Source organism: Lutjanus erythropterus, chromosome 1, assembly GCF_056507025.1.
Source record: "Lutjanus erythropterus isolate fLutEry1 chromosome 1, fLutEry1.hap2, whole genome shotgun sequence".
Classification (NCBI taxonomy): Eukaryota; Metazoa; Chordata; class Actinopteri; order Lutjaniformes; family Lutjanidae; genus Lutjanus; species Lutjanus erythropterus.
This window is the reverse complement of record NC_139317.1, coordinates 5,591,491-5,608,430: the sequence shown is the minus strand read 5'-3', so window position 1 is coordinate 5,608,430 and position 16,940 is coordinate 5,591,491. Positions and strand designations below refer to the sequence as shown.

Sequence of the window (16,940 nt, the reverse complement as noted above, 5' to 3'; positions counted from 1 at the left end):
AATAGTATATTCCTATAGTACCCCTGGACTTGCCCTACAGCACACTGATGTTTGGGAGCCACCTGCTGTAGAAAGGGTGATTTTGAAAAAGTTGAATCATCTAATATTGAAGTTTTTTTTTAATTCAAGAAGTATAACTTCTTGAGTGTCATCTGGTCCCTCCCCAACGTGTCACACAAGCGTCTCCAGCTGGATAGAAGTTTTCGTTGTGTTGCTAGACATGATTTTGTTTGGAGTATACTGCCAGATCAAGAATCTCAGTCAGTTTTATCCTGGTTTGTTGGGGTCTCAGTGGACTGGTCCGGCTCGGCAGCGGGCTTGTCGGCCTCCTTCTTGCTTCCTTTCTTGGAGCTGCGGTTGGGGGTCCCGTTCAGGACGCTCTCAGAGGTCTGTAGTGTCTGGAAGTGCTTCCTGGAGCCCAGCAGTGACGGGTTGTTGACCAGAGTGTACAGCAGCTGCCAGCGACAGCGAATCCTCTGATGGCTGGTCGCCTTGCTCGGCCTGTTCTCCTGAATCCCTGAAAGCATGCAGGAGGAGCAGGCTGTCAGGGCAGAACGAGACACCAGACTGAGGGGTTCAGGGTCCATTAATATACTGCAAGTCACTGTATATTAGTATGTATGTTTTTATTTGAAACTTGCAACTCTAATCATAGTAATTCCCATATTTTATAAACAATTTAAAGAGCCCAGGGATAAGAAAAGGACTTCCTTAAAATAGTAAAAAACAAAAAAGAAAAGTAATGTTTTCTGCTGGTATGTTGCTCTTCAAAACAGTTACTCATATCTTGGATCTCTAAACTCTTCAAGCTAACTTCATCTTAATTTTGTCATCTCCTTTTAATGCACCAAACAGGTCAAAAGTATGAAATGTCCAACAATTCGGGTGTTGACTGAATAGGCTTAGTGCTAAAATACAATGCTACCATGCTAATGTTAACATGTTGTACCAACATGCTAAATGTTTGGAGGGTACCATGCTAAATGAGTGCAAAATTCATGAAGCACAGACAATAAATCTACATGAGTCCAGTGACCTTCTGACTCAATATCTGGTTTAAGACATTTATGCTCGGCTCACATTTTGGTACAGATGGTTTCACATTTGTGGTTTGGAGAGAAATGTCTTGGGAAATGTTGGATGGATGAGCATAACATTTGGTGAAGGCTTTCTTGGTTTTTGTGAAAATTTTCATATAGTGCCATCATTGGGCAAAAATATTAATTTTCAAAGTCAATCACAGTTTAATGAGCAGGCTCACAGTCAGGCTCAGAGGTGAGGTAAGGATTTAGGAATTGTTGTTGTTTCTATCCATGAAACTATGTTTTTGAGAGTGAAAATAATTATTAGCCCTTATGGGTGCATTACAGCGATTATAGATTTTTAGTCTTGTTAATATTCAGCACTGGAAGTCTGTATATTTTAAATGTAATCTGTGAATCAGTCGTGTGTGTTCAGGGTCTCCACAGTACCTTCCTCTGCGTCCCTTATCTTCTGTCCAGCTCGGCCACCTTCAACCATCATGTCCAGCAGCAGCCCACAGAAAGCCTTCAACACCGGGTGTGACTGACTGACCTCCACCTTCAGGGAGTGGGTGTAGTATCTGTAGGCTGGAAGAGGTCAAAGATCACAGAGTGTGACTAAAGTCAGACTGAGATCACAGCCAAAAAACTATGAATATCATACCTGGGTCGTAGGACTCTGCAGTTCGGTGCAGCAGACTGATGTCAATACGACCAAGATGGATGATGTTGTATAAAGCGGTTATCACCATTCTCCAGATTGCAACGATCAGTCCAACCAGGGTGTTGATCAGGAACAGCAGGTATGTCAGGAGGAACAGACTCTCTCTGGAAATCACCATAAAGTAATTCAGAAAAAAAAAAACGATAGCAAATAAATGCTCAGACCGTGAGGCCACATGAAGGGCCTAAAAAGAGTCTAAAAATACTGGCATCAGCCTAAAAAATACTGAATGAATGAATCAAACTCCACTGAAGTCACAAGTGCTCTTGCTAAACCGGGACATCTGATCTCGCAGACACGACCACAAGTAGGAAAACTCAATGTCATTTTAGAATCTGGCACGATTTTACAGGCATGACCTGAAGTGCGCGTGTGCCAACCGTGCGTGCAGTCTGGTGCGGTCGCTTCTGCTCATTTTTCTATTTTTTTCCAACTGTTAACTTTCTTCTTTACCATATTTGTTTGTCTGTTTATGTTAGCAACTTATTTAAGCTGCGCCGTCTCTGAACGTGTTAGTGGAGAAAGTGCTGCTCTGTTTTTTCACTGTCAAATTACTTTTCATTCAGCCGAGCCATTGTTGCACAACTTAATGCTCACATTGTTCACTTGAGTTCTTCATACAATTACTCATGTACAATACTGACTTGAATTCACAATAACTTTTGCAATATTGCATATATTGCAACTTCAGATTTATATACTGTAGTTATATATTGTAGATAAGGCACATGCACCTTTATACACTTATTATTGTAAATATTTGTTATTATTGTTATATTATCTCATATATTGTAAATGGATGTATATATTTTTACACATTTCTTATTTTCTATTCATATATTTCTCTGTATGTTATATATATTTTCTATTCTTGAACAGGAGCATCTGTAACATCAGCAGTTTCTCCCCAGGGATCAATAAAGTATTTCTGATTCTAATTTTGACTTTGATTTGTTGTTGGTTATCATTTCTGCAAAATAGCAAAGGTGAGACCTCTGCTGAACCAGTAAGATGCTGACAAGCTTGTTCATGCTTTTGTTTTTGGTCATCTCAAATACTGTAACGCTCTGTACACTGGTCTACCAACAGCAGTCATTGTAAAACTACAGATCAGAGTGCTGTTGCCAGGATTTGAACAAAAACTAAAATTAGCCATCACATAACTCCTGTTTTACACAACATGCACCTGCTCCCTGTATGTTTTGTCTTAGTTTTAAGACACTAAATGACCTCTCCCCCTTTTATATCACAGTCTGCTTTTTTATGATCTTCCACAAAGTCTAAAATCTCCACAGCTGCTCTTTTATCTTTGCCCAAGGTCGCCACAAAAACCTTTGGGGATTCTACTTTTAGCCACAGTGTCCCAAAAATATGGAACACTCTGCCTGGCTGACTGAGTTTGCAATTTTAAATGCGTAACTCACAATGCATCTTTTTAATTTAGCAAGTACCCATCTGTTTTTAATTAAAAAAATATTTTTAAAGAAAATGTGTTAACGCTACTTCATCAAAAGTGACACTTCTCTTTTTGTCTTTGCATATGTGTATGGTTTTAAATTTGTGTTTTTGTCTTTGCTGCTGAATTGTAAAGCACTTTGAGCTCCTGTGCAGTTAATTTGTTCAAAGTGACTCTGCTTGCTGTGAAATCAAGTGCATATAGATCCAGGCTGCGACTCCACTCCCTCAAAGTTCACCAAAATTGAACTTGATGCAAACGAAGGATGCAAATTTGCGGCCACTCACATTAATTCATGTGACCAGGCCTTTATTCTGATCACTATGCAAACTGGAATATGCTTCACATACCTGTTGTTCAAGTCTCTCGTTCCAGCTTCCTTTTTGATGAAAGCGAACTTAGCAGTGACATGTTGAAGCACGGTAACCAGCAGCAGAGTGACCCAGGCTGGCCTGAGACGTCACAAAGATGGAAAATGAAAAAAAAAACTTAACTGTAATCTGCGGTCTTGATCTTTGATCACAAAATGAAAAAGAGTTACATGAAAGGTTGGTGACTCACCAGGCCTTTCCAGCGATTTCAAAGACGATGATATTACGACCGTAAAAAACGGGGATGATGATCATAAACACCAGGAACAAGAAGCAGATGAAAAACACAACAGTCTGAATGGCCATTCCTGTAAACGCAACACAGAAAACAGATATTTTTAACATACTGCCAAAAGGTATTCACCCTCACACACACATTTCTATTCTAGTTTTAATTAAAGCATGAGGTTGTGTCTGCCTACTCTCCACCTTGTCATCCTTCTTGCACTCAGGCTCATTTGTTATTAAAGGTACATGTTTTAAAAAACGGATAGAACATTTCTTGGTGCCTATTTTCAGCTGCAGATTAATCCACATTTGCTGTTTAAGTAAATATTTCCTGCAAGGATCAACTCAAAATAAACTACAGAGTGTGTGTTCATGGTAACAGAGGCAAATTTCACCAAGTGCAATGTGTTTTTAATCATTTCGAGAAACAATGAAGCTCTATGATACAGAAGTAAAAGTGTCCAGGTTTTGGCCACATACAGTACATTTCTTCTTGAGATTTGGTGACAATTAGAAAAACATACAGTATTATAAGTATTTCCCTTGAAGGAAGTTATAATTAATTGATTTTTTTTGTGTGTATCTGAGTTTTACCGAGGCAGACGATGGCAGCCTGGTATCCCGTCAAACCCATCCAGCAGACGATACCAGGTTTAGATGGACGAATGGTTTTCTGGCTGTTATAAATGCTGTAAATGTCTCCTTTGTACAGTCCTTTAAGGTTTGACCTGAAACAAATCATACATAATCATACATTAGGTTCAGACAGGAAGGCCTCGTGATCTAACCCAAAGTATCACAACAGCAACAGAGACGAATCAACAGGGTTTTATCAGGTGGTAGAAAACATGAGGTGAAGGGCTGTTTCCCAACACTTGCACTTAAAATTCTGTTGCCATGTGGCAGATTTTTTTGGTGGAGACTATCCTGGCAGCCAGATTTATCTGCCAAGTTCCTGATTTCATTTGCCCTGGCAGATACGTCTGGCCAATCATTCAGACAGATTTCCACCAGCCTTGAACCTGATTGGGTCAATCACAGGAACAACACAATGACTGACAGAGGAGCATCACCGGTCCAGATTTATAGAGTCACATGTCACAAGTTCTGCTGCTCTGATTGGTTGTAGATGTATTCGATTGCGTCCAGTCAGCAGGTCCATCCAGCACAACACCTCAGGCTCCTAAAACTCAGATCATACTGTCAAACTAGGCAGTGCTGATCAAATGTGGATCCAGATTCTGTTTCTGCATTGCCTATTTCTTGTGTCTAATGTTGTGTACTGTTTAGGTGTAATATGAGAAAGATTGCAAGCAGGCAGCTGCATCCAGACAGGAAGCTGCTATGTCACATGTCTGTTTCACTATGGGTCTGTCCAGTGGCATCCAGAGGCATTTTGGTTTGAACATGTTGAACTAAAAGGGGTGGTTATGAACATACATTTGTAAGGTAGCCAGAGACACAAGTCCAAATGTGGCTTTATGTCCAGTCTCAACAACCATCAACTATTGTCTGACAATGATTTAACCTCTGGAGGCAATGGCCAATGTTTCATGGCTTTGCTGTATCCAGATAAAAGATAATAGATATCCAGGCCAAGACTTCCTCTTCCTTGCAGTGGTCATTGTTTACAGTCCACTGAGCAACCTGAGATGCAGGAATGAGGTTTGGAGTTGACCAGATTGTGTCTAAAATCATCATCAGATAATAACTAGTGGGTTCAGAGATTGTATTTCAGTCAGTGTGTTCCACCTCTTTTGCTCCCCACATGGACAAGCAACCAATACCGCCCAGACTTGAAACAGACTACAATAAAAACCAGAACACTTAAGATACCAAAACTTATCTCTCGCCTACAGATTCTGCATTCATATGCAGATCAGAATTTATAGAGATTACTCTGTTTCTCCAGGAAGGCAAAAGCTGACAAACACATTCAACATATCAACTTTTATGGTGATAATATGGCAATAGTGTGTTTATTCTGCTTGAAGAAAAGAGATTCTTCTGTAACAAATGCAGGATTTTACTTTACTTACCTGTGAAGTACCATGGACCTCATGAGCATGATGAGACTGACCAACAGAGACAGAGTCAGGGCGCAGCAGTAGCACACTAACAGACAGCATGGTGGAGAAGAAAACACAAAATCAGTAGCTTGTTTTATTAACCGCAGACACCAGATTTCGTTGAAAGTAGTCTATAATATTCAGCATTTTCTTTTAAAACACTGTACAGACTCATATAAACATCATCCCTTTCAATCATCACTTATGACCCTCTGGAAGTGTTTGGTGGTGTCTGAATCTGCAGAGACCCTGCAGCCCTCTGCCTGTAATTTCTTTGTTGTCTCATTATTTTGCTGTTTTTGTTGCATGTACAAACAGCTTGAACAAATCCCACTGATTCTACCTCACAATCCAAAAACGTGGTCCCACCTACCCTCCAGCAGCCACGTGTAGAAGGTCACAATTTTGACGACCTCCATCCTGTCGTCTGACAGGACGATCCCAAAACTCAGCAACAGGAAGGCGATGTTTTCATCAATACCAGCTCGAACAATGTGGAGGGTGGGGACCACCGTGACGACCAACAGCAGCGCCGTCTGACAGGTCGACACGTGATGTTTAAGCACCACAAAGACAAACAGCAGCCTGAAAAATAATGATTGGTCTGAAGACTTACGTGGTATATCGCCACAAAGGCAATGAATGCTGATACAGCCAGCTTTACAGGAAAACGAAACACTGAAAGACAAAATAGGGAAATCTGTGTCGGTCTCGTCACAGTGGATCTGGTTTCAGTCACAGCCATTTAGGATTTATCATTACTGCATCACTTCAAAGCTTTTCATCTCAAGATGACATAAATACAAAATGAGAACATAATAATTTAAGGTAAAAAAATACAACAACCTGCACTTGTCTGTGCACAAACCTTTTTCTGGTATATAAATATAACTCTTCGGCACCTCCAGGATTCTCTCTGCTAGTGTTGGTTTGTCTGTAGATGCAGAACTACAGTATAAACATAGAGAATTAATCATGTTAGCCACAAACAGTCTTCTGTCATATTTAGATATGATGACAAAGAATCACATAAACATTCAATACAGCATCTGCATGGCTGTATGTTATGATTAAAATTTTTCCAACGAATATAAGCAGGAGTGATGTGACATATTCTTATTCTCATTTCCTTAAATAAAAGTAATAATACTACAGTGAAAAAATACTACATTACAAGTAAAAGTAGTGCACTGAATGGCAACGCTTTCAGTTGAACTGAAACGCAATATATTGTAGCTGTTGGTTGAAATTTAAATTCTGAGAGATTTTATGGGAGATGTAAAGAACTGTGTTATAATAATATTCCTTTGCTGCTGAAACACTGACATGTTTGATAAGCTTTGTTTTATATGCGTATCTCCTGTTAAAGGTAAACTCAAAATCTATATATTGACAGATAGCCAAACTACAACTGTCAGATAAATGAAGTGAAATATCATTAAAAACCTACAAATCTCCATTAAAACAATGTTGATGCAGCAGGTTCATTGCTGGTTCAGTAAAATCAAAGCATGACCTCCATCATATGAGTCTTTTGTCATCACAGGACACAACTGAATTAATGTGATTTTTAATAAGATAAAGACCCAATAAAACATTTGTGAATGTATAAGAACATCCTGGAGAAAACTGGAGGGTATTTTTGCTCATTAAACAAACCAGTTAAGTGGGAGGTGAAGGATATTATTTTATATTCTAAAAAAAAGGAACAGTTAAGTTACTCATTTAATTCATTCGTTAAAGCAAGACGCTCTCTGTATTTTATTTTGCAATAAGTCTTTTCAAATCTATGTTGGTTTTTTATGTGTGTGTGTGTCTGTGTGTGTGAGTGAACACAGGTGTGATGGAGTCTCAGAGCAACACCAGCTGCACCTCATTTCAGTAATCAAGATCTACAAATACTCGACCCTGCCACTCTTTCACAGTTTCTGCAGCAGACAGTCTATATTTTGAGCCTTTTTTTTGTGTTCTGACATACATATCCAAACAGGGAGAATGGAATATTAGAATCTGCTCCTAAATTTTAATGCATTCTTCCTGGGCCCATGCTACACCGATCCAAGTTTTATGAAAATCAAGCCAGTAGTTTTTCTGTACTCCTGCTCATAAATGAGCAAATGGCTGCAATACATTAGCTCTTCAGTGTCGGTAATGATGAAATGGATGAGTAGTTGCATGTGAAACATTTTTTGGGAGCAGAAAAATCGAGGACAAAAAGACAAAGGGAACAAAAAGCATAATTATCTCCTTTCACCTGGAAGTTGAGGACCTTTTCTTGAGAAGCAGCTTCACATAGTCGGTGTAGTAGCTGCTGTCAAGGTCCTGTGGAAAGAAAAAAACATTTAAGACTTGTGAGTCACTTTATGAGAGAGGAAGTTATTACTAGAAGTTCATGGCTTTAATTTATTCAGGGTCCTGTCAGCTTTTAACCCTCTGAGCTTCAGTTCATGTCATGACATGAAAAGGTAAAATTAAAAAATGCGTGACTGAAAGAGCTGTTTTTTTCTGTTTATTCTCACCACAGGTATTTCTCTTGTAAATACTTTGTGAAAACCATTGACAGATTAAACCTGCTGTTAAAACAAAAACTCTGTTGTTTTTAATATGTTTGAAAGGGAACAAAAATATCACCTCCATCGTCATAATCTGCTCAAGGACGCTGAGTTAAACCCACTCTGCTCCGCGCAAGCTGCTTACAGTAATCATGGTTATTTTTTACATAGTTGAAATTCATGTTTCTTCATTCAGCTGCACCAGAGACTGCTTCAGATCACTTTACATGTTATTTACACACAAACCACTGGGCAGAGAAAACATTAAACTCAAACTAGTACTGAGTGCTGATGTCTCACCTCGTCAGTCTTTGGTCCTTTGACAAACAGCAACAGAAACTGGACACAGAGATACGCGAGGCAGGCCAGCTGAGGCAGGCTGGCAAGCAGAGAGTAGTACTTATAGATCTGTGAGGAGGAAAATGGAAAAAGAGATCAGTTCACCTAAAATGGTCAAATCACCCCACAGTTGTGGTTCTATTTGAACTTGTTTTGAGATGAATGGAGTTTTGTTTTTAGGTGCTAAAATATTTTTATCAATGTGAAAAACCAGACAGTACTTAATTAGTCTGCACGAGTCGCTGGCAAGAATATTTTCTACTAAAGCTGCAGTGATCAATGTTTTCATATTAATAGAAAATTTTTAAATTGTAATGTGACAGTGCTCACTCAAAACTACTCTGCACTACAGTGTTTTTAGCATCTTTCAGGTGTTTGTTTTTGCTTTGCATCTGCAACTTTACAGTTTTGGTTCAGCCTCAGAGCTCTAATCAGTGTTTTTCAACCACAGCAAGCAGCTGTTTCCAACAAAAACATCTAAATCCACCCAAAGGACCCGGAACTTTTAGTGCCAGGAACTACTTTTTAAGGAACTAAAGGGTTCCTTAAGCCTGTCCTTGTCTGCATTTACACCATGGTCTAAAGGCATGAGGCATTAGGTAGATTATTCCACTACGTATGAAAATGTGACATCTGTTTCTACATGCATTTTTGCACACAACTACAGAACAAAAATGATACCAAAGCGTCAGTTTGTCTGTTATTTTTCTCCTGTACCTCCATGTTGATGTGTCGAAGCACAATAAGCAAAAAAAAAAAAAAACTGCAGATTTTTAAAAATGGCAGCTGAAATAAAACTACTAAACTACTAAAACTACTGTTTATACTGTGATATCAGGTACTGAGGTCATTGCAGGCAATGTTGCTAATCGCTGCTTTGTGGCAATACTCTGCAATTTTCACATCAATGTGATGAAATAACTTGTCAGATATTAAATTCACTGGGTTTGGCTAAGGCAGTCGTTCTTGTCCGTGTCTGTAATTATGTTTAAATATGGTCATAAGTCTCTCAGTGCCTCACCTCTGGAGTCTTTGGACAGTCGAACTTCTGCCACACCAGGACACCAAAGTGACTGAAGGAGAGCAGCGTCCCGAACACGTAACCTGCTTTGTGCTGCAGAGTCCCGCAGACCAACAGAGGATAATACAGGACAGGATAGTAGAAGATGGCGATTATCTTCATGTACTCTGAAAAACAGCGGATATAAGAAAGGAGTGGGTTTCTTTCCCTGATGTGTGACCTTGTATTGGCTACTCAATATTGACTTAAAGATTTTTCTGGTGAGGACGAGCTGCCACGGCAAATGTATAGATGCAGCTTTATAAACATTCGTTATAAAGATTAAAATGTCCACCTTTAATGTCTGCTGGAGTGTCTTTGGCGAAAGGCAGAGGGTCCGGGGCGATCACCAGCATCGACAGTTTGCTGAACACCACTCCAAAAACAGCCATGACCAGGCCTTTCTTCTGAGTCTGGTCCAGGAAGTTGGCCGGACTGTGAGATCAGATCACACAGGGACGTTTTAGATAACGGGACAAACCTGTAGCAGACTGAAGTCACATTACCTGTCTCTCTAGACGTCCCCAAATTCACCTGAAGATGCTGGAGGATCCTCGTGTGAATCCTTGGCAGAATTTGTTTTTCCTGGAGAGAACTGCCAGGATTAACATGACCACCAGCTGCAGGGAAAGATGAAGTTCATCAGGACTTTGGTTTCGATGCAGCACTTCCACATCAGGATTATAACACGATATTTTAACAAATATCGCTTTGTTTGATGCAAATAAGGCTCTGCTTGTTTTAAATTGATTTATAGATTCTGTTATTTGGATTTTGGACTGAAAATTTATTGAAAACTTGACTCGAAAATCAGGTTTTTGTGATTTTTATGTGTGTGGCCGAATAAATGGTCACAGTTTCTTTCTAATTAAACTTTAATCTGAAAACAAAACATGCTGCATTTTAAACAGCTGATAGTTTCTTTTTGTGACCTTTCTCCAGACATTTGTCTTTGCTGCTGCTATATTTTGTCCAACTGTCCATGTGTCCCTATCACTAAGAGTAAATAAATCATACTGTACGTTTCCTCCTTATGCCACAAAAATTCGAACTTTTCTAGTCAGCTACAGAACTTGAAATAACAAAGAAAAGCAGCCTTGTAGATGCAGTTGGATACTGACAGAGCGACCGATGAGTCATGAGGCCTCCTGTATAAAGAAACCTCATTTTCCAGAGAATCATCAGACTACAGGATCTTGTTATTTCTGATCAGCTGCAGTGACCCAGCTGTCACAGTTTATTGCACATAATTGACTAAACGGGGAAACTGATTATTGTTCATTCTGTGTACAGTATGAGGAGTTTTCTGACCGAGAGAGTGGCCTCCACTTGTAATTGGATCAGAACATGAAGGCAAACATTATTAAACTGAGCAACTGCTTGAAGCGAAGATGCATTCAGAGGGGAAAAAAAGACAGGAGGATTTGATGGAGGAGGCAAAAACTTCTCAACTACATTCATAGGAAACTGTTGTGTAAATGTCCTGTTTGGAGTAAGTATTTACAGCCATTTTTAATCTGGAAGCTATAACCTATAAGTTGGTTTCAGTTGAATATTCAACCACAACTCTTGCTTCCTGTTTTTTGTCTGGTCTGTGATTCAGCAAATATCAACAGACATGTTTTATCTAAGCCCTAAATGTCTGAACTGTGTCTTTTATTACAGCTGTTCTGATAAATTGTTGCTGGTTGGTGATTTGTTCATTTTAATTTTTCTGTGATAACTTTACTGCTAACCAAGCTAGCCACTGTGCTAGCTTGGTTAAAGGTTCAATGAGTCAGATTTATAGGGATTTATTGGTAGAATATGGCAGAGATGGACTATAGCGTTCATTTTGTGCACTCAGAATGAGCCATTTACATCCACAGATACACACAAATATCACTATGCTGACTTTTTCAAGAAGGTGATTGAATGAATCAAAAAGGGAAAAGTATGCACAGCTGCATGCAAACAGGAATATTAAAGGAATATTCATTTTCATCAGACACGTAAACAGCTTGTTAGGAATATGGTCTTTTTCAGAATAGGGGCAAAAACCAGAATATTGTGCACATGTAAACATAACCAATGTCTTGTGAGACGAGGTGTTGCAATATCTGCAACCTCACTGCTCGATGACACTTAATCTGCTCACTTGTCCTTTAATCATTCACTTCTGAAACTGTATTCTTATCCTGAAATGAGGGACAAATTAACTGATTTGACAGCATAAACTTTAGAAAATTCAGTCTCTTTATTAGGCAACTATACTGTATTTCTACAATACCTTTGGACTAACTCCTGTTTATGGTAAATAGATGTTTTGTTGAGTCCAGCTGCTGTCTACTACATTGCTATGCAACTACACCCATATTTCATTCATGTTAAGACCAGTTCAGACTAATGATTCATGACGAGACGAAACAGTTTCAGACCACTGCAGAAAAAGTTTCAGCGGACTGAACCAGTCTGACTCAACTCAAGCCGGCTGGTGACTTTTCCTGCGACTCAGCAGTGAATAGTTATAAAACATGAGGCGTGTTCTGCTCCAATAGCCAAACACAAAACAGTCAAGCATGTCGACTTTCTATCAGGGCTTTTTTTAAAAATCTCTCTTTACCATCTAGACTTCTTTGCAGTTCATCCTGCTGCTATTTCTTCCTCATTAAGTAATCTGTTTCATTTTCATACTTTGAACTTTGAATAATAAAGTGACTTTTAATGTGGCCTACTTAAGACACCAGGTTGAATTCTTACTGTGAATATTTTGCCATGGACATATCCACTGCCACGAATAGACAATACTGGACTATACAGGTTTACGAGACAGAATAGTTTGGAGTCAGAGGTTTAATCTACATCAACACTCAACAAAATGTGCCATCACTTTTCAGATGAAGCCTATAGTCACTTTTTTATGCCTTAAAGACCCGGAGGAATTATTTTTTCAGGCTGTCCTTCTGTCCGTCCCATTATTGTATCTCAAGAACTCCTGAACAGAATTTCTTGAAATTTAGCACAAACATCCACTTGGACTCGACAATGTACTGATTAGATTTTGGAGGTCAGAGGTCAAACGTCACGGTGACCTCAAGGTTGTCCCATTCTGATGAGTGCCGTATCTTAGGAACATTTGGACAGAATTTCTTCAAATTTGGTATAAACGTCCTCATGGTCTCGAGTATGAACATACAAGATTTTGGTGATCAGAGTTTAAGGTCACAGTGACCAAATTAAACACATTTTTGGCCCTAATTCAATATTAAATTAGTTAATTATGACAACATTTCACACAAATATCTCAAAGGATAAAATGATGATAGTTTATATCCAAAATGTCAAAGGTCATTTTCACTGTGACATCATAATGTTGAAGCATGCATGTTTCTCACTGGAATCACATTTCCCTTTGCCAAAAAAACAAAAAAAACACTTAATACTTTTTTATTAAATTCCTCCAAAATCTTCACCACATACATTTTATGTGTCTGGACAGACATGGATGTAAACTGCAACTCAATTGGCCGGTGGAGGCATACAACCAAAAGGCAGTAATTCTGATTTTAGTGAGCTTACTTACAGATATCGACAGCATGCATATGTGGAAGAGCTTGTCGTCTGCTGTGGGGTCACATGGTAAAATAATTCTGTAAAAAAGAAGAAAAAAACACAAACTGAAATGAAAAAAGCTGAATTGTTGGCTAAATGAACTTTACTTTTTACTGTAAACCTCAGTTAGAACAAAACATTTTCAAATATTTTGGAAATTGCTGGCATATCCCTGTTCAACTACAAATATTTTGCAACAAATTTACATGACTAATAACTGATCTGAATTTGATAAAAGATCTATATTATTTGATTAGTTTTGTTTTATTGCATTAATCCTGATTTCAGTGTTTTTCTGCTGCCGTGGCGTCATTAGCAATCAATTCCCACACTGCTCTTGTACATAGAATAAATAAATAACACAAGCAATAATCAAAACATGAATGAAAAGCAGACACCTTCAGCTGTGACTTAAATATTCAGAGATGTGTTTATACTCACTCTTTGGGTGGTTTTGTCGGCTCTGCGTTGTTGGAGTACCAGTCTGAATAGTCATAGTAGGAATATTCAAAAGGCTCAAATTCAGCCTTGCTTTGATTCATGGCAGCGGTTCAGTCGAGTCAAACGGGCGAAGCAGGACGATTAAAGATCCAGAGGAGTCCAGGTCCTCCTCCTGCAGTCAGGTAACCTCGCTCAGTGACCTGCTGCTGCTGCTGCTGTAACGTGTCGGGACAGTTTGGCCCAAACACTCAGACACATTCCAGTCCAACCAAACACGGTTCCAACTCAGCAGATTAACAACTGCACAGAGGGGAGTGAGAGGAGAGGGAGAGAGAGGTTCAACATCACTGTGAATAAAGAGAAGAAGAAACTGACCTCAAGTGACCTCTGCTGCTGCTTCAAGTCATATTTATGTTGATAATTTATTCAAGATACGATTCAATTCTTATTTATACAGTGGTTAAATTTAACAGTTGCTTAAATATTCTCCTTAACTGGTTATGAAACTGTCAATTTAATACTGATGCCTCTATTTGACCTACGCAGTGAGAAGTTTTTCTTGATGCCTGCCATCGGGTCGGATTCTCCTTGAAATCAGATAAAACGATGCACACAGACCGGAAGTTAGAGTGAGTAGTATGTTAGCCAGTTAAAAAGAAGCAGGAGCAGATATTTTCTTTGGTTCATTTTATATTTAATGTTATATTTTGTGGTTCTTGGGTTGGAAAAAAAACTTTTGTTCACAAGGGCCTCCAAAATCAACACAATATGAAAGTTTCTTGCAGCCCCTTTAAAGGAACAGTTCATCCAAAAATCAAAACTACATATTTTTCCTCCCAGCCTGTGGTACTGTTTATCCATCTAGATTTTTTTTGGTGTGAGTTGCAGAGTTTTGGAGATATCGACCTCTGTAGATAATGAGGCCCTGTGTCACAATGAGATTACCTCTAAATAAAGGTTAAATTATAAATATAAATAAAGTGAAAGTAAAAACAATACACCATTGCAATTATGTGTAATTATTATGTCAATTATATATTTGATACATTTTAACGTCTCATTAAATGTCTTAATGTTATTAAGTCTTGTGTTCTTCATGAAATAAAAGCACTGTGTGTGATTTCTCCTTGAGATTTGGTAACGTCAGTTTTGCGCTGCAATGTGTCTGCCTCCCTCTGCCTGTTACTCAAGAGTCTAATCTTATAATAAGATGAAAATCTCTCATTCAAACAGAGGAAACCTTTGTGTGAAAAGAGCTCAGGAAAAGGCCAAAATGAGAACGTTGATCGTTTGACACGTGAGGTAAAGACTTTAGAGTTCAGGATCACTCCAAACTAGTGTTTTATTTTTATGACATAAAGAGGATAAAGGAAGGAAATGGTAGTGAGAGCATCCAGTGCTGCAGAAGTTTTACTGATCATGAGACGAACACAGACCTTCAACTTGAGGCATAAAGATGATCTCGGTGATCCACTGTTCATTTTGTGCATCATAAAGATTATTTAAAGGTACATTTTTAACCAGTGCACACCTCTTTTGCAGCACACTTTGCTCTGAAATCAGACGCAGTTCAAAGTTTCTTAATCTGGACATGTGAGCTCACTCATATGACAGAGGCCACAGAGGGCCAGCTGATCTGATCCCAGGATTTTCTGACCGTGTGGGCGTCCGAGGGCCTCACACGGGACCCGCAACGCTCAGCTGCTGCTATTTCGACACACAGAGGCCATGACGTGTGCTGGATGCGACTCTCGCCTCACCAAACTCCTGAATTAAAGTCTTAAAATAATAGACTGCTGCATTAAAAGCAAAGCTGTGAAAATCCTTTTCTTGTTCAGAAGCATCTTTTATGTTTTTTTTTAACTTTTCATCAGTTTTTTTTTTTTGTTTTTTTTGCAGCACTGGCTCATAAAACTAACAGAAGTGTTTGATGTGTGCAGCTTTGCTCCTCTGATGTTTTTCTTGCATTTGAACCGGATGGTAAAGTAATACTGAGTGACGTCTCTTATCAGACCGACATTTAGTTCAGGTACACCTCCTCCACTCGCTTCAGATACAAACATCTGCTTTCAAAGTGATGAGGATTTCACACACTTTTCTTCCAGAATACAGTAATGCTGTCAATATACCAGGTGTCTAAGGATGTGTGGGAGTGTCAGAGTATACTTTAGCACTTTTACTCTAAATATAAGTGGCATATTAATATTTGGTATATTTAACATAAACAAATGAGACAGTGACCATGAAGAGTTGGAGAAGTGGAGATCACTTTCATCAGCAGAAAGAGCAGCTTCATTTGCTCTGGAAGAAGAGCAAATACTTCCTGCTGTAAAGTGTTCGAGGCTTCATATTATCTCAACTACAGCTGCAGTGATTATTCTGTAAGAAACTGATTATTAAATTAATCGCCAACTATACTGATAATCGATTTGAATAATTTTTGTAAAGAAAAAAGTCCAGATTCTTTGATATCAGCTTCATAAATGTAAATACTCAGCATCTTTGGACTTTGGGAAATACTGATCAACATTTTTCACCATTTTATAAACCTAACAACTTAGCAATGAATCGGGAAAATAATTGGCAGATTAATCGGCAGTGGAAATAATTGCTATTTGCAGACTTAATCTTTATGAAAACATGGATACATTAGGCTGAGTTAACAGGACATCTCATGGTTTTTATTTCCTCACATCAGTAAAATAATACACACATTTTAAATGCTTTATAAAAGGTGTACTGCGTGCATAAATCTTACATTTCTTCCATGGACTTTTATTTATTTGGCGACCCAAATAAAATCTCAGATTACCGATTAGTATCTGTATAAGACGCACCAGGATTTCAACTTCAGTGTAAACCCGTCCACATCAGGTGATGTAGCATAAAGGGCAAGAATGGGCTGCTGAATAATTCGTGAACTTCTTATTATTTTGAATTCATGACTGTCCGTGGTAACACAGAACAGCAGCAGCAGTGTTGTTTTTCACTGTACGTCTTAACAAGACGACCACAGAGCCTCTCCAGGCAGGATTGTTACCCAGAGACAGAACTCCTGTTTGGATCTGAGAACTTTAGACTTTAACA

General features: G+C 38.7%; 1 protein-coding gene across 2 annotated transcripts; it reads right to left on the bottom strand.

Moving 5' to 3' along the window:
* Positions 1 to 251: 251 nt before the first annotated feature.
* On the bottom strand, positions 252 to 14,137 carry LOC146332566 (receptor for retinol uptake stra6-like). Of its 2 annotated transcripts, none has more exons than XM_084730634.1 (17): positions 13,854 to 14,137; positions 13,384 to 13,450; positions 10,356 to 10,441; positions 10,117 to 10,256; positions 9,783 to 9,949; positions 8,723 to 8,830; positions 8,125 to 8,192; positions 6,739 to 6,818; positions 6,487 to 6,548; positions 6,244 to 6,406; positions 5,841 to 5,916; positions 4,396 to 4,529; positions 3,764 to 3,881; positions 3,553 to 3,654; positions 1,687 to 1,850; positions 1,473 to 1,610; positions 252 to 541 (listed from the first exon to the last, which is right to left on the bottom strand). In XM_084730634.1, exons 1-17 carry the CDS (start codon positions 13,952 to 13,954, stop codon positions 258 to 260), a joined length of 2,058 nt encoding a protein of 685 aa, XP_084586760.1. In that variant the 5' UTR covers positions 13,955 to 14,137; the 3' UTR covers positions 252 to 257. The 2 variants fall into 2 exon arrangements, with proteins under 2 accessions (XP_084586760.1, XP_084586831.1); XM_084730705.1 differs by having other exon boundaries at positions 252 to 517; positions 13,854 to 14,134.
* Positions 14,138 to 16,940: the final 2,803 nt, after the last annotated feature.

What these genes read in the sequence shown, in the direction of transcription:
- LOC146332566 (XM_084730634.1), bottom strand. Translation starts at nt 13,954, where the DNA reads ATGAATCAAAGCAAGGCTGAATTTGAGCCTTTTGAATATTCCTACTAT. An exon ending in TATGCATGCTGTCGATATCT is followed by an intron (nt 10,442 to 13,383) that starts GTAAGTAAGCTC and finishes CTTTCCCTGCAG; the next exon opens with CTGGTGGTCATGTTAATCCT. An exon ending in GGCTGCCATCGTCTGCCTCG is followed by an intron (nt 3,882 to 4,395) that starts GTAAAACTCAGA and finishes TTGCGTTTACAG; the next exon opens with GAATGGCCATTCAGACTGTT.